Source organism: Nyctereutes procyonoides, unplaced genomic scaffold (genome assembly GCF_905146905.1).
Source record: "Nyctereutes procyonoides isolate TBG_1078 unplaced genomic scaffold, NYPRO_anot_genome, whole genome shotgun sequence".
NCBI classification, from domain to species: Eukaryota; Metazoa; Chordata; class Mammalia; order Carnivora; family Canidae; genus Nyctereutes; species Nyctereutes procyonoides.
The window spans coordinates 11,779,857-11,804,270 of NW_026575132.1; the positions used below are offsets into that span (position 1 = coordinate 11,779,857).

The 24,414-nt window shown below is 36.3% G+C and overlaps 1 protein-coding gene across 2 annotated transcripts; it reads right to left on the bottom strand.

Annotated features, from left to right (window-relative positions):
• On the bottom strand, positions 1-24,360 carry WDR12 (WD repeat domain 12). 2 transcript variants are annotated; one of them, XM_055345165.1, is made up of 14 exons: positions 24,239-24,360; positions 23,595-23,660; positions 18,453-18,547; positions 15,728-15,822; positions 14,307-14,413; positions 13,296-13,411; positions 12,532-12,686; positions 11,325-11,370; positions 9,087-9,172; positions 4,448-4,588; positions 4,241-4,346; positions 3,945-4,077; positions 2,062-2,134; positions 1-885 (listed from the first exon to the last, which is right to left on the bottom strand). In XM_055345165.1, the coding sequence occupies exons 2-14, from the start codon at positions 23,633-23,635 to the stop codon at positions 808-810; spliced, it is 1,272 nt and encodes a 423-aa protein (XP_055201140.1). In that variant the 5' UTR covers positions 23,636-23,660; positions 24,239-24,360; the 3' UTR covers positions 1-807. The 2 variants fall into 2 exon arrangements, with proteins under 2 accessions (XP_055201140.1, XP_055201139.1); XM_055345164.1 differs by having other exon boundaries at positions 23,595-23,714; positions 24,239-24,314.
• Between the last annotated feature and the right edge of the window lie 54 nt (positions 24,361-24,414).

Consider the following 24,414-nt stretch of genomic DNA (forward strand, 5'->3'; position numbering starts at 1 on the left):
TGAGATTAAACTTATTTTCCATATATTAGAGGCTGAAGTGCTCTGCTTGAGGAATAAGTCACACTTTAAGAAGACATTTACATTAAACATCTGGTATATAATGTATGCATTAAAATAAATGCTAATGATATAAAATTTATAGAATATTATCTAATACTGATTGAAAGGTTTGTCTAAAGATTCTATTCTATACAAGGATATATTAGGGAGAAAGATTCCAGGTTACCATGAAATCTGTATGTAACTTCTAGAGGATTCTAACATCTTTAATACAAATACTTCACTTAAAATATTTCAACAAACTCTTCATTGGCAGCATCTAAATGTTTTAATTTTCTGAATACCCACAAAGTCTTATTATTTTACCCTAAGTAAATTATATTTCTAATTTTTTCTCTATTAGAATGTATTAATTTTCTTATGATGCTTTTTTTAAACAGCTAATGTACAAAAAACCTCAATTTTCCTCATCAGAAATAAATATCTGGACAATTACTATATTTTTAATACTTTTACAGCATCTCAAAAGCAAATCTTATTCAAATGAATACCTCTAAAAGGAAACTAAAAAACTTAGTTTCAAGAGTTTGCATATGGCAGAGAAGGCAGGTCACATTTTATATTTTAACAACACAAACTACTGTATAATAAATATAAAATGAAAAACAGTGATAGCAATTAACAAGGGTGAAAACATTATATAAACTTAAAGAGGCTGCTTTCTGAACCGTCACTGATACAATCTGAGGATTCTTTATCAATTTCATTTACAGAAACAATCTCTATAGTCAAATTTGTCATTCACTTTCATGCTCCCACGTGAGAAGTAGTAGGTGAATATCTGTAGGAATACAATTTATTGTCTGCTCCTCCACTCAGAAGTAACTGCATAAAGGGAGAGGAAAAAAAACACGTAAACATAATTATTTCATATGATAGTGAAACATAGTTAAATACCGATGATTCTGATTACAGAAGGAATTATAGATGAGCAGTTAACTCACATTCAGAGTTAATACTTAAAAGGACCAATTACATCAATTTCACTACCATATTATAATACACTAATATTAAAACTTTAAAAGTGATCATTTGAATTTGGTTGAGGCTACTGTACTTTCTATGAAGCATTTGTTAAGAAATGTAATAAAATTTAAAAGTCTGAGGGGTGATAAGAGTTTTTAATTAATTTCTATTTAAGAAAATTAAGGTTGTTTTTTTTTTTTAAAGATTTTATTTATTCATGAGAAACACAGAGAGAGGCAGAGACATAGGCAGAGGGAGAAGCAGGCTCCCTGTGGGACTTGATCCCAGGACCCCATGATCACGACCTGAACCAAAGGCAGATAGATGTTCAACCACCGAGCCACCCAGGTGCCCCAAGAAAAGTATGTTTTATAGGAGAGTATCTTAACTGTTTGCAGGTAAATGGATATTACAAATTATTCAAGTATCCTTAGGACCTGTATTTGGAAAGAATCCTTAGGCAATAAGAGCTAATGTTTACACATAAAAAGAAGTAAACTCTAATTCTTTAAGAACATTATATAGTCTAGACTTAATTCTGCAAAATTTAAGTGGGAAATAGATCTGTTTAGTCTAAAGGAGCAAATTTATGGACTTAAAACATTTCATTAAAATACTTGAGAAAAAGGGATGCCTGAGTGGCTCAGCAGTTAAGCATCTGCCTTCAGCTCAGGGCATGATCCTGGAGTCCTGGAATCAAGTCCCACATCAGACTCCCTGCATGGAGCCCGCCTCTCTCTCTCTCTGTCTTTCATGAATAAATAAATAAAATCTTTAAAAAAAAAATTGGGAAAAAAACTGCTTCAAAATTTTCAAATTTTACTACTCCTTATTATAAAAAACAAATTTGTTTCTTCTTTGAACGTGATGGGAGACTTTTTTTTTGCGATGTGAGATTTTTATGAGTAATATTAAGGAAAACTTAGAATACAGAATTATAATTATCAGATAGAATGAAATTAATAACTCCCTAAATACAAAGACCAGATTTATTCTCTATTTTTCCTCTTTACCAGATAACTAATAAATTCTTACCCCTGTGTCTGTCCAGTCTACGCTCAGAACTTTGTCTTCATGAGCAGCCAGATCATAGAGAGGAGCTTTACAACTAAAAAAAATCAAAGTATTACCATGTTATATGCATTTCACAATATTAAAATATATGACACATCATATTTACTTTTCTGAAAAGTTTACAGACTTTACCATCCTTGCCCCTATAACCAGTTAATCTTAAAATCCTGAGTACTTACTTGACCATCTCTCCTGATTTTCCCCTATCATTAGCAGAATACAGAGATTTACTATAACAAATATTCAAATAGGAAAAATGCTATTTATAAATATTTATTCATAATTAGTCTCATTTTCACACTTCCTTGACCATTTTTCTTTTACCATCAACTCATGACCTTATATATCCTTCGTCTATCCATGTATATGATGACAACTCTCAAGTTTCTATCTTTAGTCCAAACTCATTCCCTGATTTTGATGTGTATCCAATTACTCAACATGTGGATGTCTTATGGGCACTACAAATTTAAACCAACAAAAACAAAACTCTTGATTTTCCCTCATAAACTTGTTTCTCTACTCTTTTCCATCAGAATAAATTGCACCACTAATGGCCCAACTGCTCAGGCAGAAAATAATGGACATTATTCCTTGATTTCTATTTCCATATTCTGCCCATGAGCCTATCCTGCCAAAGAGATGTCTTCAAAATATACCAAGAATCCAACTTAGAACCTCTCTGCTTGGGATCCCTGGGTGGCTCAGCGGTTTAGCGCCTGCCTTTGGCCCAGGGCATGATCCTGGAGTCCCAGGATCAAGTCCCATGTCGGGCTCCCAGCATGGAGCCTGCTTCTCCCTCCTCCTATGTCTCTGCCCCTCTCTCTCTCTCTCTATGATAAATAAATAAATAAATCTTTAAAAAAAAAAAAAAAAAAGAACCTCTCTGCTTCCATTCTTCCTACCCTAGTTAGAGCCCCCCAAAGCCTTCCCCATTATTGGGTACTTAGAATGATTCCCAAATTCCTTACCATGGCCCATAAGGTACTACTCAGTACAACTACTACCTGGTTCATCTCCTACCACTCTTCTCCTTGCTTACATTCCATCAACACTGGCCTTCTTGCTTATTTTGCCAACACGCTAAGGTTTTCCCCACCTTGTCTGCTGGCTCCCTCTAATCATGGGAACATGATTTGTGCATGGCTAATACCTTACCATTGTTCAATTCACTAGAAAATCACTTTCAAGAAGAGCCCATCCCTAAAGAAGTATCCTTTTACTCTGCTTTACTTTCTTCATAGCACTTAACTACTATTATCAGAAACTATATGCTAATGGCTATATAAAGTATCCAACTAAAATGTTAACAACTTTCTAGATAATAACAAATCACACATCATAAGGTAGTGTAAGGATGTTAGAATACAGATTTAGGTAAACAACAAACAGGTATTTGATTAATGCCTCTCCATTCTACTTGTAAAAATATGTACGTAAATTGTGTATGCATTTCATTGGAGGCACTCTATATACAATATCAAAAAAGAGAACTTTAATATCTAGTTATCTTTTAAAATATGTATATTTATTTAATTTCCTACTAACATGTAATTTCTTATTTGATTACGTTTCCATTTATTTAGAAACCACTGGCTTCCTATATCATGTTTATATTAAGGTTCAAGATGATTTTTTTCAGAATGCAAAAAATAATCAATAATGAAGAAAATTCCTTTGACCCTGGCTTCTCTTTTAGACATGAATATTTATCATATCAGGTCATATAACCACAACTTTTTCACCCTTCTGTTTCTGGATAATCTTTTCAGCATTCATTTCATTGTCATTGTATATAATAAGTAATCGATGTATTTTCTTTGTAGATCATAAATAGGATTTACCTCCTTGTATCCCACAGTTTGACAATGTTATCTAAAGAGCCTGAAATCAGCTGCTGCTCATGGGTAGGAGACCACTTTAATGATGTGACCCAGCCTGTATGTGAGGTCAGGGACAGCGACACCAAAGAACCATCTGAACAAAATAAAAATAATAATAATTATTGAATTTTAGAAGATAAGTAGGTAGAACCCAAAACAATGTTTGTAGAAAATTATCTTTTAATACACTTCTCTAGTGAAAGGAGAAACTGATGTTATTTACACATATTTCTCCTTCAGTGACTTACACAACTCACCTTTAGTTCGGGGATCCCATAGTCGGATATGTCTATCTGTGCTTCCAGATGCTAAACGTTTACAAAGTGGAGAATAGGAGATACAATTAAACACTTTATTTCCTGTCTGAAAAACAAAGAGAAAGAACATTTGACCATGTGGACTAGAAATAACTATCTTTAGAAGCTCAAAGTTAATCAGAGAATCACTAAATTTATAAGTCTTACCAGAGTTGACTTAAGACTGCCAGACTCTACATCCCATACTCTAATTGTGTGGTCCCAAGATGCACTGCAGATTTCTTCAGCATCTGACCAAAGAACCGAGGAAATTGCTTCCTTGTGGCCAGAGAGGGTCACTATAGGAGTCTAGAAATGAAAGATACCCAAAAGGAAAAGCATTTTCAGTTTAGAGTAATTGAAACAATAATATTTACTTCTGAAGCCCCTATGCCAGATGCTTTAGCTTTCTTAGTTCTTTTTTTTTTTTGAAGGTTTTATTTTTTTTTTATTTTTTTTTTTAAGTAGCTTTCTTAGTTCTTTATAATAACCCTCCAAAACAGATACTTGCTTTTATTTTATAGATGAAGCAGAGAAAGGGAACTTGCTCAAGGTCATACAGCTTACACATGGCAGATTTAATTTGAACTCAAATATTACTCCGAAGTTTGTAGTCTTTCATCAATATCCTGCTGCCTTCCCATCTACTTTTTATTTTGAGAAGTATTAATATTAACCCTAACTCATATATAAATGTTATATATAGAAGTTAGCTGAAAAGCTCTGGGGTCAGAGAGATCTAGGTTTGACTCCAGATGCTGCCATGTTCTTCCTAACTCTTCCAGGTAAATGAATCTCAGGTTACTCTCACCCTTTCCTCAGCATCTTTTAGTTCTTTTATTCAATCTTTAAATAATGCCCATGGTTCATTTAATACTTCCAAATCTCTAATTTTTTCTCAAATTAAAATTCCCAAACTAGGTGTAATGTCTATCTTAAATATAAAGAACACGTGATAGAGAGAGGGAAAGAGTTCTGAAATGGGAGACAATCTACTTTTCTAACTTTATTATATTTAACCTCCTTAAATATTACCTCATATTATAATGTGAGAGGGTTATATCAGATCAGAGATCAGAAAAGTTTCTCATAAAGGTCCAGAAAGAATTTTAGTCTCTCTAGTCTCTGTTGTATGTTCTTCTTTATTTTAAAAACCCCTTAAAAATGCAAAAAACATTCTTAGCTCTTTGCAGTATAAAAATAAGCCACAGCCAATGAGCCAGTAAGCTGTAGTTTGCCAACTCCTGGACCAAATGACCAAATGACCAATGACCAAATGACCAAATGACCTCTCTTCCAGCTCTAAAATTTTTCTGGATGATGTAAAGGAGCCTGATAAGAGGAATGAGTATCAGAACTACTTCTGTCATGATCTGAAGCAAAATTAAGAGTAAGGTAACAAAGATAATCCAGCAGAGGCTCTAGGATAGAAAACAGCAAAGTAAAAACAAATGGGCAACAGTAGTGTTAGGAGATGATAAACTGTGTTGTATTTGGTTATGCAGTAGTTATTCTATGCATTTATCAAAAATTAAAAGTTACAAACCAAAAAAAAGTGACTTTTCCTAAATGCAAAATTTTTAAAAAAATAGGTAGGAAAGTCAACTTTGGCACTGCTTCAACAAATAAACTCAATAATACTGGAGGGGAAAAAGAAGTTTCGAGTGAAAATGAAAAAACCTGACTATATGTTAATGTATGAAGTGGATGACAAGTAAATTAACTGAATGGCAGTATTACTCATATTAATACATGCAAGGTACTAGAAAGAAAACCAGAGAGAAGATAACTGTTTTTGAGATCTGTCTTGTCTAATCATTTGGCCTTAAGAATCCAACCTTTCTATTATTTCTAACTGCAGCACAATTGTCACTTCAAACAACACTTCAAGGATTTCCAGCACAACTTCAGTTACTTATAAATGCATGAATCTAAAGCCTACCTACAAAAACCCACTTAAGTGAGAAAGTGAATATATTATGATTTCTCTCAAATAAAATGGACAATGGAAGCAAGCTTTAAAGTGCACACCTATCAACAAGGTACCAACTAGGAAAAAATACTTAAAAGTATTTAAGACAATGAATTGATAATATAGAACTCTTACAAATCAGCAAGAAAAAGATAGACAACACACCTTTGTTTTCTTTTTTTAATCGTGTATATTTTTTTCTTGCACTTTAAAAAAATGGGCTAAAAACATGAACAGGCACTTCATAACTAGGCATCAAAGGGCCAGGACTTACACTACACACCACCAGAAATCAACAAAATGATAGATTTTTAACAGTTAAGTAAATATATAACATATATGTTAAATGAAATTAGTTATGACAAAAAAATTGACCATACTGAGTGCTGGTAAGGATGTAGAGTAACTATGAATCTTTGTACACTGTCAGTGGAACTACAAACTGATATAACCATTTTGGAAAACTTTTTGGCAATATCTAACATTTGGAAAACTGAACCTGTACCTACCCTGTGACCCAGAAATTCTATTTCTGTAATTCTATAAATGCAGAAATGACTGAATATGTACACCAAAAGACAAGAACTTTCTTAGCAACTGTATTTATGGTAGCCAAAACTAGAGTCAATCTAAATGTCCACCAAAAGAAGAATGGATATAGGCTGGTAGAGTCAATGCAAAGGGATGCTATACATTAATGAAAAGAACTGTTACATGTAGCAGTATAAAGGAAATCTCATAGATATCACCTGAAGTTTAAAAATATCATCCAACGTAAGATGACCTCAGTTAGAATGGTGACTACCTAACTTTAGGGACTACTGATTGCAAGGGAGGCTAGAGGGAGTCTTCTAGGGTGTTGGTAATTCTGTTTCATTTGGTAATTTCATTTCATTCTGTTTCATGATTACATCTGTAAAACTCATTGTACACTTAACCATATGTATGTCAGAATTCAATTGAAAGAAAGGAAGAAAAGCTACCATCTGAGAAAGAAGTTCTTTAATTCAAGACATCTTTTCCTACTCACATATTTCTTAAGGTTGATCAGAGAGATGCATCACTAAATTACCACTGGCACAATATCCAACTGGTAAGGCACTCAGTTTTAATTTAAGACTAAGTGATAAAGAAGTTAAGTAGCTGCCAGATCATTCCCCTTGGAATTCAGCAGTCCATGTTTATATGTATTAAATTGGGGGCTGGGTGGCTCAGTTGGTTAATGACCTGCCTTTAGCTCAGGTCATTATTCCAGGGTCCTGGGAAGCAGCTATGCATGGGGCTCCTTGCTCAGTAGGCAGCCTACTTCTCCCTCTGCTTGTGCTCTATCTCTGTCAAATAAATAAAAATCTTAAAAAAAAAAAAAAAAACAAAACCCACACACAAAAACTTATAGGGGTGCCTGGCTGGCTTAGTTGATAGAGCATGCGACTCCTGATCTCAGGTCTGTCAGCTGGAGTCCCATGTTGGGTGTATAGATTACTTAAAAAAAAAAAAAAATCTAGGGACCCCTGGATGGCTCAGGTAGTTAAGCGTCCAATTCTTGACCTTAGGATTGTGAGTTCAACCCCCACGTTGGGCTCCACGCATGCGCATGGAGCCTACTTAAAAAAATAAATAAAAATTTTTTTTAAAGATTTATTTATTTATTCATGAGAGACACAGACTGACAGAGAGAGAGAAAGGCAGAGACACAGGCAGAGGGAGAAGCAGGCTCATCACAGGGAGCCCGATGTGGGACCCAATCCTGGATCCCAGGATCACGACCTGAGCTGAAGACAGGCGCCCAACCACTGAGTCACCCAGGCATCCCAAAATAAAATCTTTTAAAATCTATTGAGAAATTATAAATCACTACTTTCAGTTGGAACCAGTTAAGTGCTGTCTTTTATTGCATTTTATGTGAGTCTGACAAATCATTTTATAATCATACTTTATTCCTCCTTTTCAACCATTTCTTTTTAAAAGATTTATTTGGGTGGGTGGGGGGCAGAGGGAGAGGCAGAAAGAATCTGAAGCAGACTTGGCACCAAGCCAGAGCCAAGCTGGAGCCAGACATGAGGCTCAATCCCAGGACCCTGAGATCATCATCCAAGCCAAAACCAGGAGTTGGACACCTAACCGACTGTGCCACCTAGGTGTCTCCCTTTTCAACCATATTTATAAAATATCTTGTTATTGGTAACCATAAGAACTTAATATGCTTTATTGCACATTCATTACAGCTATAAAAAGTGAGTGAAAAACAAGTTTTCCTAAACCTGATTTAGTACCATCCTTCCCATTAAGCATATTAACATAGATAAGATCAGATTATGATAAATATTTTCCTAACAAAACAGAACAAATAAGAATCAGGACGAACTTTCTGAGTTTGATTTAACTGGATCTAATAGCTAAATGACAGAATAGAAAATCAGATTAAACTCTTGGTTTCTATTGATTTAGGAGACATAATTAGCCTTCCTTGTAAGAATTATATCCTCAGTGTAAAACAATATTAAACAGTCAGGTAGTGAAATGCTTCATTTAACTTGGGTGTAAGCTTTCACAATTAAAAGATTCTACTACAAAATGCACCATGAGATCAAACATAATAGCTAAATAATCGACCTACCAATCTGTAAGCCTGGCTCAATATCACTACATTCAAAGACTCAGATCAATGTTGCATAGTACAGTATGTGTAATAAAAATTTACAAATCTACTCCAAGAAAGCCTAATTATGATTGAGGTAGCAAGGCAAGAAAATGGGAAATTTAAATAGGAAAGATTAAATTGTCGTATATTTGTCAATATAGGCCAAATATAGTTAAGTTCTCAAAAATACTTACCCTTGTCAGTCCCAACTGTTCTGTTTTCTGTTTCTTTCTTGGTCGATTTGTGGGTTCCTCCAATTCATCCTCTTCATCTGTAGGAACTGTATCACAGAGAATTAAATTTGATATTTTAAAAATTTATGGTAAATATTAATTGCAAAGTCTTTTATCTATTTAAGTAATCTGTATGTCAAACATGGGGTTCGAACACATGACTCCAAGATCATGAGTTGGGTACTCTACCAATTGAGCCAGCCAGGTGCTCTCTGATTGCAAACAGTCCTAAAAGAATTCTTGTATTTTGGGCAGCCCCGGTGGCTCAGCAGTTAGCGCCACTGCAGCCCTGGGTGTGATCCTGGAGACCCAGGATCCAGTCCCACGTTGGGCTCCCTGCATGGCGCCTGCTTCTCCTTCTGCTTGTGTCTCTGCCTCTCTTTCTCTCTGTGTATCTCATGAATAAATAAATAAAATCTTAAAAAAAAAAAAAATTCTTGTATTTTGAAGTTAAATTTTTTTAAAAAGTTAAAAAAAAGAATTCTTATATTTCTGAGTATGTTTTCTCCATGTTATCTCAAGTGGTTAAGGAATAGCTATGCCTCCTTATTTTGGTTAACAGAAATTTATATTTAAAAACAACACCTGGAAAAAAAAAAAAACACCACCTGGGTTATCAATCTTCTAAAAGGAAAAAGCAAAAAATAGAGCACACCAAAATCATAAAGTCTAACCAGTTTGTTATTTTGCCATGTCTTTAAAATCATCATTATGAATATTAATCACTTTACCGTATCTATGAAAAATTACTTAGTATTAGTTCACCCACATTACATTTTTATTACAAAGAAGGGAATGACAAGGTTAAACAAACACATTAAAAGGAAATATAATCCAGTCATGTTTATTTTGACTATTTTACTTTTCTAACAATGAAATAAGAGTATCTCAGACAATGAAATATACACTAAAATATACTTTCCTACAAAAGGAAAATTATCCAAATAAACCACTTTCTGCCTCAAAACTATTTGCTTAAAGAGGTGCCTGGGTTGCTCAGTCAGTTGTGTCTGACTCTTGACTTCAGCTCTGGTCATGATTTTAGGATTATGAGGTCAAGCCTTGAGCTTTAGGCTCCCTAGGGCAGGAAGTCTGCTTGAGATTTTTTTCTTTCCCTTTCCCTCTGCCCTGCCCTCCAACCCCCACTCTCGCTCTCTAAAATAAATAAATAAATCTTTAACAAAACAAAACAAAGCTGTTTGCTTATTGGGAAATCTACTGAAATGACTTCTATATTTCTTGCCACCATTTAAGCTTTTCTTGATCTCCCAAATCAACTTTGTGAACTGTACGCTATTTTACTGTAATACGGTTATTCCCTCAGACATAATAGAGATTCTGCTTCTGTTTACCTCTTTAAGTAATTCTAGACCACAGTTCTTTTTAATTTAAATATCTGTGGGTCTTCCCTCTCTTTTTTCCGTCACTAATGTCAAAGCACCTTCCTCTAAGAGTCCTCCCTCCTTCAACTCTTCCTCTTCTAATTGTTCCTTTTATGATTTCAAAGTAAAAAAAATTAAGTTTGGCAAAACTGCATTAAAAACTTAAGTAAATCAGCTTAACTAAGAAATTTCTCTGGGCAGCCCTGTGTCTCTGCCTCTCTCTCTCTCTGAATGAATAAATAAATAAACCTTTAAAAAAAAGATTTTATTTATTCATAGAGACAGAGGGAGAGAGGGGCAGAAACACAGGCAGAGGGAGAAGCAGGCTCCATACAGGGAGCCCGACATGGGACTCGATCCGGGGTCTCCAGGATCACACCCCAGGCTGCAGGCGGCACTAAACCGCTGCGCCACCAGGGCTGCCCTGAATAAATAAAATCTTAAAAAAAAAAAAAAGAAAAGAAAAGAAAAGAAATTTCTCTAACAGTGGAGTCTATCAAAATGACTCAGAAAGTATTTTTATTTCCAGGTTCCAGAATAAGAGAACTCTGAGAACTAAGTTATGTCTTATTGCATCAATCATGTTGTTGGTTACTTGCAGCAATTCAGTGACACGGTTCAATAAATAAAAGTGTGGTAGAAACACATTTTGAAACAGAATGAAGTATATTAATTTTTCTCTATATGCTCCTTTATTTATGTCCTCAAAAGCTCTGGTCCATTTTTATGGAAAAATGTGTTAAATAGTATTCTTTCACTGAAATTCTTGAAACATCATTAATAAGTCAAAGTACAACAAAAACTTAATTTAATTTACCTGCAGACCAGATCTTTAGCATCTTATCCCAGGAGCCACTGCAAAACTAAAAAGATATACATGAAGAGAAAAAGAGTATGCAATATAATCATATTATTTGCCTTGTTTTTTACTATTTATAACTTAAAATCTTTACTTTGTTCTGAAATCTTTTACTACTATCGTACCCTCTGCATGGCTTCCTAGTCTCCTGGGAGTTGTATCATCAATCTCATGGCAACTGAAGGAGCTGCCATTTTTATATGGCCCTGTGCCCGGGCTATGGTTGCTTAGATCGAGGTGGGAAACTGGTCTATACAGCGCCCACAGATCTCTCCCTCCTCCAGGATCTTTTTTTGAAAACTTGTGTTCCACCGAGTTGAAGTTAGTCTTTTCCAGAGACTGATGGTATAATGTAAAACCTAGGAATACTGAAGGTCAGGTTTTAATGCCGTATGGAAAAAGTCCATCTGAAGTGCAAGAGAATAAAGTCAATTTAGGAAGATAAGTGAGGGAGGTATGTTGGCCACATTCAAGCTTCAGTTCCTGAGACTCAAATGCTGGTGATAGGATTATTCACTCCTTCCTGGATCTCATAATCTTTTAAACTGAAAAAAGTTCAAGATGAGTTTCTGTCTCTTATAGCCAAAAGATAAGGTATGAGTAATTCATTTAAGTTTTGACTTGACAAGGTAAACCTTATTTATGGCTCAAATAAATAATCATACATCTTTACCTCTGAATGCATGAAATTGTCCTCTGTTATGCTAATTGGCAAAGAAATGCTGAAGAAGCACTCTGAAATTCAGAATTTTAGGTAATTTTCAAATGGCATAACCCCTCAAAAGGCACAAGTAGTAAAACAACCTATATTAACACTAACCTTAGTGTACCTAAGGCTTAGATGATCAACTAGACATTTTCAATTCATGACAGCACTGAGTAGCTCAAAGGTTGAAAATGTCAATCACTATGAATAAAGTTACACTGCTTATTAATCTGATTTCATAAAATTTCTGCAGTTCATATTAAAGTTCTAAACCAAAGAAACCCAGACTGAAGAAGTGAATCATTATATCTCTTATTATAAGACTATGTACTTTGGGTTCAATTTCATATTCTTTGTTATGAAAGTAGGACAATCACAATGAATACATGAAGAAAAATTTTTTTGCATAGGAAGTTCAAACTCTAATTCAACAGTAGTAGTAACACACTAGCTACTTACTTTAGTTCCCGTGCTATCAACAGCTATAGAATCCACACTTCCAGCATGACCCCTGCAGCAGTGCAGGGCTTTCACTTTGTTTCTCTCCACATTCCACTCCCATAAGAGAATAGTTTGATCCATAGAGGAACTCAGTAGTAGGCAAGACAAATTATCTGGAGAAAGGAGATCAGAAGAATAAGAATAAATTAGTAAAAAATTTAAAATACACTGTATTCTGAAACTGAAGAATTGACTTATTTGTTGTGGAGAAAGACATTAGCCAGCTTTGAAAAATAAAAAGGGGCACCTGGGTGGCTCCATGGTTGAGCATCATCAGCCTTTGGCTCAAGGCGTGATCCCGGAGTCCTGGGATCAAGTCCCCCAATCGGGCTCCCTGCATGGAGCCTGTTTCTCCCTCTACCTGTGTCTCTGCCTCTCTCTCTCTCTCTCTATCTGGGTCTCTCATGAATAAATAAATAAAATCTTTAAAAAAAAAACCCAGTTACTTATGGTTTAAAAGGACGAGTCTTCAAAAATACTATAAAATATGAGTTTAACACAGTATTAACTTCGAGGTATATTTTGTTATAATTTAGTAAGGATTGAATTCTACCACTCTTACATAATCTTTTTCTTCTTGCAAACTATATTTTTGAAAGACCTCACAATAACTGAGGTATGAGGTACTTCCTACCCCATCCCCATTCTGCCCCAGCACTGAAAATGGCTTATTTCCAATTCCCTATGCAGGATTCCTTTCAGTTTAGGCAAACAGTCCTAACCTTTTTTCACCCAGGCCACATCTTTTACAACATCTGTATGTCCCACAATTGTCATTATTGACTTTCCTTCCAAGGACCAGATCCGAGAAGTCTTATCATAAGAACCAGTCAAGATCCTGTGAAGAGAAAAAAAAATTCTATGAAATACAAAAAGCTTTTTCAAAACCTGAAATCAATTATATTCCTAAAGCAATGACAAAGTAAACCTTCAGGAGTATACTTTAAAAACTTCTTTAACAGGAAGACTAAGATTTCAAATCACAACAGAATAGATCAGAAGATGTTACATTTGACTTCTCCTGACCTCCTAAAAGTACAAATGTAACTAAAAAATGCTAGATTTCATTTTCACTACTGTTGTAAACACTACAACTCTCAGGGAAATTGCTTGTAAAACCTAACGGTCCTTTGTCCTGAACCAGTGAAAACCATTTAACAGAAAAACAGTAAAACCATCTAAAGTAAAATTAAAACCAGTAAAAGCATCACTTGTATACCAGCTCCAGGAAGATATTCTTTAAAAGAAGTAAGGTTGTACTATAATCATAATCCATTCTCAAGTGCTATTCTACAAGTAAGGCCAGTAAGGGTTTGCACTGAGTCATCCATACCTGCTTGAATCTAGTCTTCCCTTTTTATTCCTAAAATAAATTGTATGATCTACATCTTCACAGGAGTAGGCTAGGAGATCTGTGGCTATACAAGGCTTTTTCCCCCTCTGTGAAACAAATGATATCTTTGGTCTTAAAAGCAACACACTCAAACAAAATGCCCTAAGACACTTGACTGATTCCATAGACGAATGTCACTACAACATCTTGAGACAGATAAGTTTCTTCTTAAATAAATTGAATGAAAAGATCTTCGGCATGGTTCACTGACACAGTTATCACGAAACTACTTTCACAAAGAACACAGAGTGAATCAACGAAAAATATTCACATAGTACATTTAAAAAGACTGATAGAGTAGCCTAATGAAATGGATAGAAGAACATTAATAGGGTAATACCATTCTTCTGCCCCTCTGACTGAACTGATCCAGTCATCGTGGAACAAGCATTGCTCTGGCTGAGGTGCAGTGTACTTCTCCACATATTCCAGTTCTACAACCTCTTCCTAGTCACAGAGAAAAACCAGAAATCAATGGGTAGGAAATATTAGAAAGGGAGACAGAACATGAAGACTCCTAACTCAGGGAAACGAACTAGGGGTGGTGGAAGGGGAGGGCGGGGGGTGGGGTGAATGGGTGATGGACACTGAGGGGGGGCACTTGATGGGATGAGCACTGGGTGTTATTCTGTATGTTGGCAAATTGAACACCAATAAAAAATAAATTTATTATTAAAAATAATAAGAAAGAAAGAAAGAAAGAAAGAAAGAAGAAGAAAGAAAGAAAGAAAGAAAGAAAGAAGAAGAAAGAAAAGAAAGAAAGAAAGAAAAGACAAGACCAGAAACCAATCAGGCGTACAGTTTTAAAACAATACACTATGGGGCAGCCAGGGTGGCTCAGCGGTTTAGCGCCGCCTTCAGCCCAGGATGTGATCCTGGAGACCAGGGACTGAGTCCCATGTCAGACTCCCTGCATGGAGCCTGCTTCTCCCTCTGCCTGTGTCTTTGCCTCTCTCTCTCTGTGTCTCTCATGAATAAATAAAATCTTTAAAAAAACAAAACAAATAGTACACTATGGAAATAAAGGACTCCCAGTTTAACATGTCTCCTTTCATGTCAGTCCCCTTCACAACTCAGAAAATTTGGAGCCATGCAAAAGGTGAAAATTTTATCTGACCTAACAGAAGTATTAAGAAATATTTAGACCTTGGAAAACTTATGCCAAAAGTGAAGAGGGACATGGAGAATAAAAAAACTTTAAAAGATAAAATCATAAAAGCATTTTGTTTAATGATGATGATGAAAGAGTTCTGGATATGGACAGTACTGATGCATACATAATATTGTGAATGTACTTAATGCCCCTGAATTATACACTTTGATAAAAATGGTTAGAATGATATATCTTAGTACATTTTATCACAGTTCTAAAACTTGTACAAAAAAGTGTAAAAGCTGTATTTTAAATTATAAAAGCAATATTAAGGAAGCTTTAAAAATTAGAGGAAGGGGGAACCACTATAAATCACAATAACCTAACTTGTAAGTTTTTGTATGCGCACATTTTGTACACTTTTATTTGTAGTAAACGTATATTTGCTATTCCCTTTCCTTGTCATATTTGTTCATCTGCATTTCTTAATACACCCTCAGAAGAGAGGATTTCAAAACTGAATACACAAAAACTGAAGTTCAAATTTCTAGAAAAAAACAGTAATAAAAATCTTGGTTGCTAAAGATTCAGGATGATTCTAAAAGTTTTCCACATGTCTAAGAACACCTGACATAAAATAGAGCAGGTAAACATTTGAATGAACTTACTGATGAGATGTTTTCCAGTTCCATGTGTTTGAGCAAGGGCAACCGGAGAAACTGGCCCTTGATAAGGAAATCGAACTCCACATGTTTGTGGAACTCTAAAAAAAATACATAATAAAATGATCACTCTTAGAGCCTGAAGTAACATTGGTAGAGATATATGAGTAACCCCAAAACAACAGGTACCTATTATCCTAGTTGGCCTCTAAATTTCTCCATAGCATAATCAGGCCATGTATTCCACTACCCTACATGATTTTTAAGAACAGATCCTTTCTTCTGTTGTTATAATTTTTTATTGTTATTGTTGGCATAATGATCTCTATTTAAAAAAAAACTTTTCATTCTCTGGATAATTCCAAATATATATAAAAGTAAAAATAACATTGTAAGCCCCCATCCTTATCACATATTTTGACAATTACCAACTCATGGGCAATCATCTATACATCTTACTCTACGCCTCTGCAGGTTTTTTTAAAATCAAACCTTAGAAATGCTATCATTTTATCTGTAAATATTTAGTATGTATTTCCAAAATATAAGGACTTAAAGTAGTGATGTTAAAAAATTTAATCACTATTCCTTTTAATAGCAAATATTCATGTTTTTTTGTTTCATAAGTCTTTTTACAGTGAATTTTTTAGAATCAGCATGTAAAGTCCACATATTATATTTGATTAATATATTTTATTTAATCTTTAGCAGTTCCCCCTCCTTTTTCTCCCTTGCCATTTATTTGTAAAAGAAACTGGGTCATCTATCTTCTAATATTCCTTACATTCTATATTTGATTGGTTACATCTCCAAGGTGTCCTTTAACATGTTCCTCTACCATCTATACATCTACCACCTGTACACTTGGTGGATTTAAACATGTAATTAGACTTCAGGCTTGCTTTTTTTTTTTTTTTTTTGTAAGAATACTTAAACACACAGTATTATGTGTTTCCTATTGCATCACATCCATACACTGGTATTACAAAGTATTTATTTCACAAATAATTTTTTTTTTTTTCCCTTAAAGAAAGAGTGTAAGCAGGTGGGGAAAGGCAAAGGGAGAAAGAGAATTCCAAGGTGGCTCCACACTCAGCAAGGAGCTAATGCAGAGCTCAATCTCATGACCTCAGCCAAAATCAAGAGTCAGAGGCTTAATCAACTGAGCCACTCAGGCACCCTATTAAAAGAATAATTCTTATTCCAGCTCAAACACTTTTTCAGTAAGTAGGATATATGACAGTCTTGTAATTTAGAAGTAATTACTTGTCAGAATCTCTATATATCAACAGATAAGGTAAAGACAAGAACCTATGGGCAATGCTATGGGACTATCTCTGAATGAACAATCGCCTGGTAGTAGTGAAAGAATTGCAGACCCTGACCACAGCCTTTGCCAAAAAAGAAGAAAAAGTTGTTCAAAAACATCTCAGGGGCACCTGGCTGGCTCAGTGGGAAAACCATGAGATTCTGGTTCTTAGGGTCATGAATTCAAGCCCCACATTGGGTGTTGAGATTACTTAAAAAAAGAAAAACAAAATAAAACATATCAAACTTCATAAAAAAATTATGGGATTATTTGAAGATGGAGAAGGGGAAAATATTGGGCATTACTTTATAACTCTCACCTCCCATTCCTCCAAGTAGGGTAGAATCAAAAGAACTCTGAAGTATCAGAAATACCCGTTTAAAAATATGCTTGCTTTGGGGCACCTGAGTGGCTCTGTGGGTTAAGCATCTGCTTTGGCTCAGGTCATGAGCCAGGAGTCCCAGGATTGAGCCCAAGTTGACTTATGATTCCTGCTCAGTGGGAAGTCTGCTTCTCCCTCTACCCCTCCCCCTGCTCATGCTCTCTCTAATAAATAAATAAAATCTTTAAAAATAAATAAAAACATGCTTGCTTCTAAATGGTGACATCATTGACAAAATTTTGTTTTTAAAGGTCATACTTTGTTATTCTTAATTTTTCTATTTTATGTATAATTTCAATATTTTTTAAAAAACATCTTATAATACAAAATGTCAAACATGCAAAAGTAGAGAACAATAATAAACCTTCATACATCTTCCATCCAATTTCAACAATTATCAACTCATGGCCAATCTTCTTTCATTAATATTTTCGCATATTTTGTTCATACCAGTTTTATGGGCTAATAATTTATTTTCATACAACAGCATATGTTTAATATTTATACCTTTTAAATGTTTTACTTGATATCCTTTATAAACCTTTATCCATTAATTTTTGAATGAATCCTAAATACTTTAAAAATACTAGTATTAATATTGGCATCTGTTATTACACAAAATAAATACTCAAATAGTGACATTGTCATTTTGCTTTGTAGAAGTGTAGCAAGTAAGACCCAAGCACCTAGATGCTTGTTCTATGCCTACCCATCCCAGGTCTCCTTACTATAATCAGAATGTCATAAATAACACTAAAACCTTATTTCTAAATCTCAACCACCTTATCTTCACATTGCCTTAAAATCAGATTAAATGGAAATAATTTTTTTCTGTAAACTTCTATCTCAAAGCACTTAAAAAAGTATCATGCAGCAGGGAAACATGTTTTACAGTCCCTAAGTTTTACCATTACAAAATACATAAAGTGTTATAAAACAAAGCCCAAAAAAGGGAAATAAAATTAAAATGTGATGTATTTTAGTGTAGTTAGTGGCACTGCACCCTCTCCTAACTTCTCAAAGCCTTTATTTATACACACCATTTTTGGCCTCCAGCAATTTATTGATGATGTTACTAAGGTCAGCAATTTCAGAGGCTGCAGGAATTGAGAAGGGTACATCATCTACCACATATCTGTAAAAAGGAAATGATATATCAAAGTCAAGTCTACAGATATTTTAACAAATGTGCATTTATTCATTCAACAAATATTTATTGGGTATCTAATAAATGCCAGACATTTTGCTACATGGTATTAACAAAAATGAATTAGGACATGATCTTTGTTCTCAGAAAGGGCCAAAGCCTGGTAATCAAAATACAATAAAAGCATGTAAGAATAATGTCATAAGCGTATATAGAATGGGAGAACAAAGAAGCTGTAGATCATTTCAACCAAAGAAAAGGATAGACAAAACAAAGTGTAAAAGAATACACAAGAAAGGTCTTTCTTAAGCTACCTCTGGAGAGTGACTGTCAGGTAAGAGGGGGCAGACAGAAACAAGGGGTGCAGAAAAGTAGCAAGAGCAGCAACCAATAGCAGCTAAACTGCCCACGCAGCCTATTCCACAAAGGGTGATCTTGCTCTAAACAGTGACCAAAAATAAGGTTAAAGAGACGTGCATGGAGTGGTTAATCTACTATGTGAAGTAATTTTTACTTCTTTCCCTAGGCAATGAAGTACCACTGAGTCCTAACGAAAGAATATCACTGGAATTTTGTTTTGTTTTGTTAGACCTTTTTGGCAGCACTGTTGAGACAGGATTAGAGGAACATACAATGGTCAAATTAGAAAACTCTTGTAAGAGAGAATGAGAGAAAATATGTGCAAATCACATTTCTGATAAAAAACTTTTATCTAGGATATATAACCTACACTTATAACTCAATAACAAAAAGATAAGCCAATTTAAAAAATGGGCAAACAGGGACACCTGGGTGGCTCAGAGGTTGAGCATCTGCCTTTGGCTCACGTCATGATCTCAGGGTCCTGGGATTGTGTCCCACTTTGGGTTCCTTGCGGGGAGCCTGCTTCTCCCTCTGCCTGTGTCTCTCTGCCTGTGTCTCTGTCTCTCTCACGAATAAATAAATAAAATCTTAAAAAAAAATGGGCAAAGGATTAAAATGTACATTTCTTCAAAGAAGATATGCAAATGGCCAACATTTGCATGAAAGGCACATGAAAAAGATGCTCTACATCATTATTCACCAAGGAAATGTAAATCAAATCATAAGATATCAGTTTGCAGTCACTTTAACAACTACAATAAAAAAGACTCGCAGTGTTAGTGAGTAAAGAAATTTAAACCCTTATTCATTACTGATGGGAATGTAAAATGGGGCAGTTGCTTTGGGTAAACTTGGCAGTTCTTCAAAAAGTTAAACACGGGGGGATCCCTGGGTGGCTCAGCGGTTCAGCGCCTGCCTTTGGCCCAGGGCGTGATCCTGGAGTCCAGGGATCGAGTTCCAGGATCGAGAGCCACATCGGCTCCCGGCATGGAGTGTGCTTCTCCCTCTGCCTGTGTCTCCGCCTCTCTCTAGGTCTATCATGAATAAATAAATAAAATCTTAAAAAAAAATTAAACATGGAATTATCACTTGACCCAGTAACTCCACTTCTAAGTATATACCCAAGAGAAATGAAAATATATGTCTACACAAAATCTTGTACACAGGGGCGCCTGGGTGGCTCAGTTGGTTAAGCAACCTACTATTGGTTTTAGCTCAGGTTGTGATCTCAGGGTCACGAGATTGAGCCCTGCCTCTAGGCCTGTGCTTAATTCAGAGTCTGCTAGGGACTCTCTCTCCCTTTGCTTTTTCCTCCTCTCCCTTGCACTCTCTCTACTCCTCTAAAACACATAAATAAATCTTTAAAACAACATCAACAACAAAACTTTGTACACAAAAATTCACATCACGACTACTCATAATAGCCAAAAAGTAGAAACAACCCAAATGTCCATTAACTTAAAAATTGGAAATGGAATTTGGTATACAGTATATTCATACAATGGAATATTTGGCCATAAAAAAAATGAGTACTGATACATATTACAATACGGATGAACCTTCTAAACGTTATCTTAAGTGAAAGAAGTCAGTCACAAAAGACTGCATATTATATAATTACATTTATACGAAATGTCCAGAACAGACAAATCCAGAGACAGAAAGTAGATTAGTGGTTGTCTAGGGCTGGGATTGGAAGGATTAGGGGGAAATAGCTAAAGGGTGATGAAAAATGTTCTAAAATTGTAGTGACAGTTGTACAATTTTGCTACTACTGGACATTTTAAAATGCGAATTCTGTTGTTTGTGAATCACATCTCAACAAAGCTATTACTACAAAAAAAAAAAAAGTCTAAAGCCTGAGTTAGAGCCATAGTTGTAGGGAATGGACAAGTTTCAAAAGATGTTAAGATAGAACCAGGGGCTCATCAAGACAAGATGTTAAGATAGAACCAGGGGCTCATCAAGACATGATACAACAAATTTCTTTTGCCATAATGAGGTAGACAAGGGGGCTTCAGATCTTGTAAAAATGTGGAGTCGCAATCAGTAGGTCTGCGGTGGAGTCTGAGATTCTGCTTTTTCTAACAAGCTCCCAAATGCTGCTGCTGTTGCTGATCTTCAAACTATACTTTGAGTAGTAGTAAGGCTACAGTTATATTTATATGTATATGTATCAAGCCTTAAAAAAAGGTAAGCAGTAACTTAGGTCCTCCAAAAGGTAACAAAACCTAGAATTAAAGTTTTTGTTTTTTCCAGAACACCTGGGTGGCTTGTTTGGTTGAGCATCCACCTCTTAGTTTTGGGTCATGATCTATGGGTCAAGAGATTCAGCCCAGCCTTGGACTCCATGCTCAGTGGGGAGTCTGCTTGGAACACTTTCTCTCCCCCTCCCCCCACTCATACATACACACGCCTCTCTCTCTCCAAGATAAGCAAACTTTTTTTTTTTAATTGAAGTTCAATTTGCCAACATACAGCATAACACCCAGTGCTCATCCAGTCAAGTGCCCCCTTCAGTGCCCGTCACTCAGTCACCCCATCCCAAGTAAACAAATCTTTAAAAAAAAAAGGTTTTTGTTTTTCCTTGCATTTACTATTGGGTCAGTAAAATGAAGCGGAAGGAGTAACATAATTCACATACACACGTATATGTAAAATATATACACATAGGTGAAAAAACCAGTCCCCCTCCATTTGATGCACCAGAATATACTATGTGTTAAGCAAAAACTTAATTTTTAAGTGTTGTTACCTTTTTGAAGAATTTAAACACACACATACACAAACATATATGTATTATTTGTTCATTTATCTCAGGGGTTAAAACATAATGGTCTATTATTTCTGAAAACTTCATGTAAATCTATGATTATCTCAATAAAAATTTCAATTCGAAAAAAAAATACAGGGACATCTGGATGGCTCAGCTGTTGAGTGTCTGCCTTTGGCTCAGGGCATGATCCCAGGGTCACGGGATCGAGTCCCACATCGGGCTCCCTGCGTGGAGCCTGCTTCTCCCTCTGCCTCTGCTTCTCTCTCTGTTTTTCATGAATAAATAAATAAAATCTTTAAAAAAGAAAAAGAATACGGGGGGGGGGGTGCCTGGGTGGCTCAGTCAAAACACCTGCCTTCAGCTCAGGTCATAATCCCAGGGTTTGGGGGGATCCAGCCCCTGTGCTCTCTGCTCAGCAGGGAGCCTGGTGCTCCTTCTCCCTCTGCCTACCACTCCCCCTGCTTGTGCTTGTCCTCTCTCTCCCCCATCCTGTCAATAAACAAAATTTTAAAAAAGAAAAAAACCATAGGGGTTATGCTATTGTACCACATTGCTTGAAAAGTATTTGGACCAAGTATAAATACTCCTGTGCATTCATGACACAGTTTAGGTATACTGCAAGCAACAATACAAGAGGAATGAATATAATTTACCAGGTCAACTCATAAAACTATGAAGAATCAAAGATATAATCTTAATTGAGGTGGGAGGTTTTTTAGTTTACCAATGACGTTAGCTTATTAATACAACAAATATTCATTATTTATCATCAGTAAGGGGAAGAACTTGACATTTGGTGACTCAGTCAATCCAAGAACTGTAATACACAGTCCCTCCCATCAAAAGACTTACAATATAGCTAAACAGACACTAAAGAAAAATTATGGGCAGCCCCTGTGGCTCAGCGGTTTAGTGCCTGCCTTCAGTCCAGGGTGTGATCCTGGAGACCCGAGATCGAGTCCTGCATCGGGCTCCCTGCATGGGGCCCTGCTTCTCCCTCTGCCTGTGTCTCTGCCTCTCTCTCTCTCGTGAATAAATAAATAAAATCTTTAAAAAAAATTAGTACTGTAATACATACGTTAGGTTTCAAATGAATGCTACTGACGCAAGAGCCGTGAGTAAAAATGCTCATATATACATGCATGCATATAAATACACATACATGTCTAAGTATGTATATAAATACACAAACTGTAACTGAATTGACTTTGCATTCTTTTTTTTAAGATTTTATTTATTTATTCATGAGAGACACGGAGAGAGAGAAGCAGAGACACAGGCAGAGGGAGAAGCAGGCTCCATGCAGGGAGCCCGACGCCGAACTGGATCCCAGGTCTCCAGGATCACGCCCTGGGCCGAAGGTGGTGCTAAACCACTGAACCACCCAGGGATCCCTGACTTTACATTCTTATCCAAAACCAGTTCTGCCAAACCGCTATTCAGAACTCCACTTTCCAGCCTGGTTTAGAAAAGCATCGTCTATGACCTCCTCCAAATAAACCTGTGTGTTCAGAAACTGTGAAACACCACTAGCCGGCAGCCTGTACCGACCAGGTCCATTGTTCATTCTTAAAAAGATGTACGTGGGGAAGCAAACCCGAAGCCCTTCAGATCCCTCCACACTCGCAATTCAAATCATACACAGCCTGAGAAGCTGGGCAAAAAAAAAAAAAAAAAAAAAAGGGATCAGTGATCGCAGGGATCCATTCCCGGGAAATCCCGGAAAGGTAGAACTTTCAATTAAGCCGAAAACTTGCAGAAGCCAGTAATACAGTGGAGGGGAGTAAAGGGGGGGGAGCGGAGGAAAACTGACAGCAAAGACAACCGAGGCTTCACAAAGTCATACTCTTGGAAAGGATCCTAGGGAGGCGAAGAGGAGAGGCAAAGGGTGCTTACTTCTTGTTGTCAGTGAAGAAGCGTGTCTGGAGCTGGGCCATGGCGAGGAGCGCGCACGAGACTTGTCTACGGAAGCGTAAGGGGGAATGGTCAGACAACAGGCGAGCTGGTCTCTTAAGACTGCAAAAAAAAAAAAAAAAAAAAAAAAAGCAGCAGCAGCTCAAAATTAGCTCGCACAGGTACGCGAGGAGATGCGGTCCGAACGGGCCTCCTGAGCCCGGAGCCAACCACGAGGCCGGTCTGACACCAGAGGCCCAGCCCACAAATATCAACTACCGATTCCCAGATTTAGGAATCATCGATTGGCGAAGCATAGTCTTAAAGGCAGACTGTCCCTAATTTTCTTTTTCCTTTACCGTATTTAGGCCTGTGATCGATTCTGAAGATACAGGAGAGCCCAGTGCAAACTGTTTCTCTCTCCCTTTTTAATTTTAAGAGGTTATCTTCAGACCCGATACCTCAAGCACACTTTCTAGGCACTACCACTCCCAGAATGCAGCGCTTCTCAGACGCTTAGCCACTGGGAATTGTAGTCTTTTTTTTTTTTTTGCCATGCTGCCCTCACGATTATTTTATTTGCATTAAACTTTTCCAACTCCAGCCAGGTATCTATTATACTGCCTCTGCCTTCAGCTTTAATTTACCAAAGGCTTTCAGGCTTTGTGTCTTTACGTATATTCCCAATCGGAACCTCACTCTCCCGAGACTTTCCGAGGGCTCCCGCCGCTGGAGCTTCAGGCTGTCTCTAGACGTAGGTGGGAGTCAGGAACGCGAAGACGAGAGACTCGAAAAGGAAACGGACGACGGTGGCCGATAGTGG

Bases quoted from the DNA above. Each gene is read 5' to 3' on its own strand.
- WDR12 (XM_055345165.1), bottom strand. From the start codon at position 23,635: ATGGCCCAGCTCCAGACACGCTTCTTCACTGACAACAAGAA. The intron at 12,687-13,295 runs GTTAGGACTGTT...TCCTTTCTCCAG, and splicing joins TGTGGCCTGGGTGAAAAAAG to ATAATTTGTCTTGCCTACTA. The intron at 9,173-11,324 runs GTAAATTAAATT...TCTGTGATACAG, and splicing joins GCTAAAGATCTGGTCTGCAG to TTCCTACAGATGAAGAGGAT.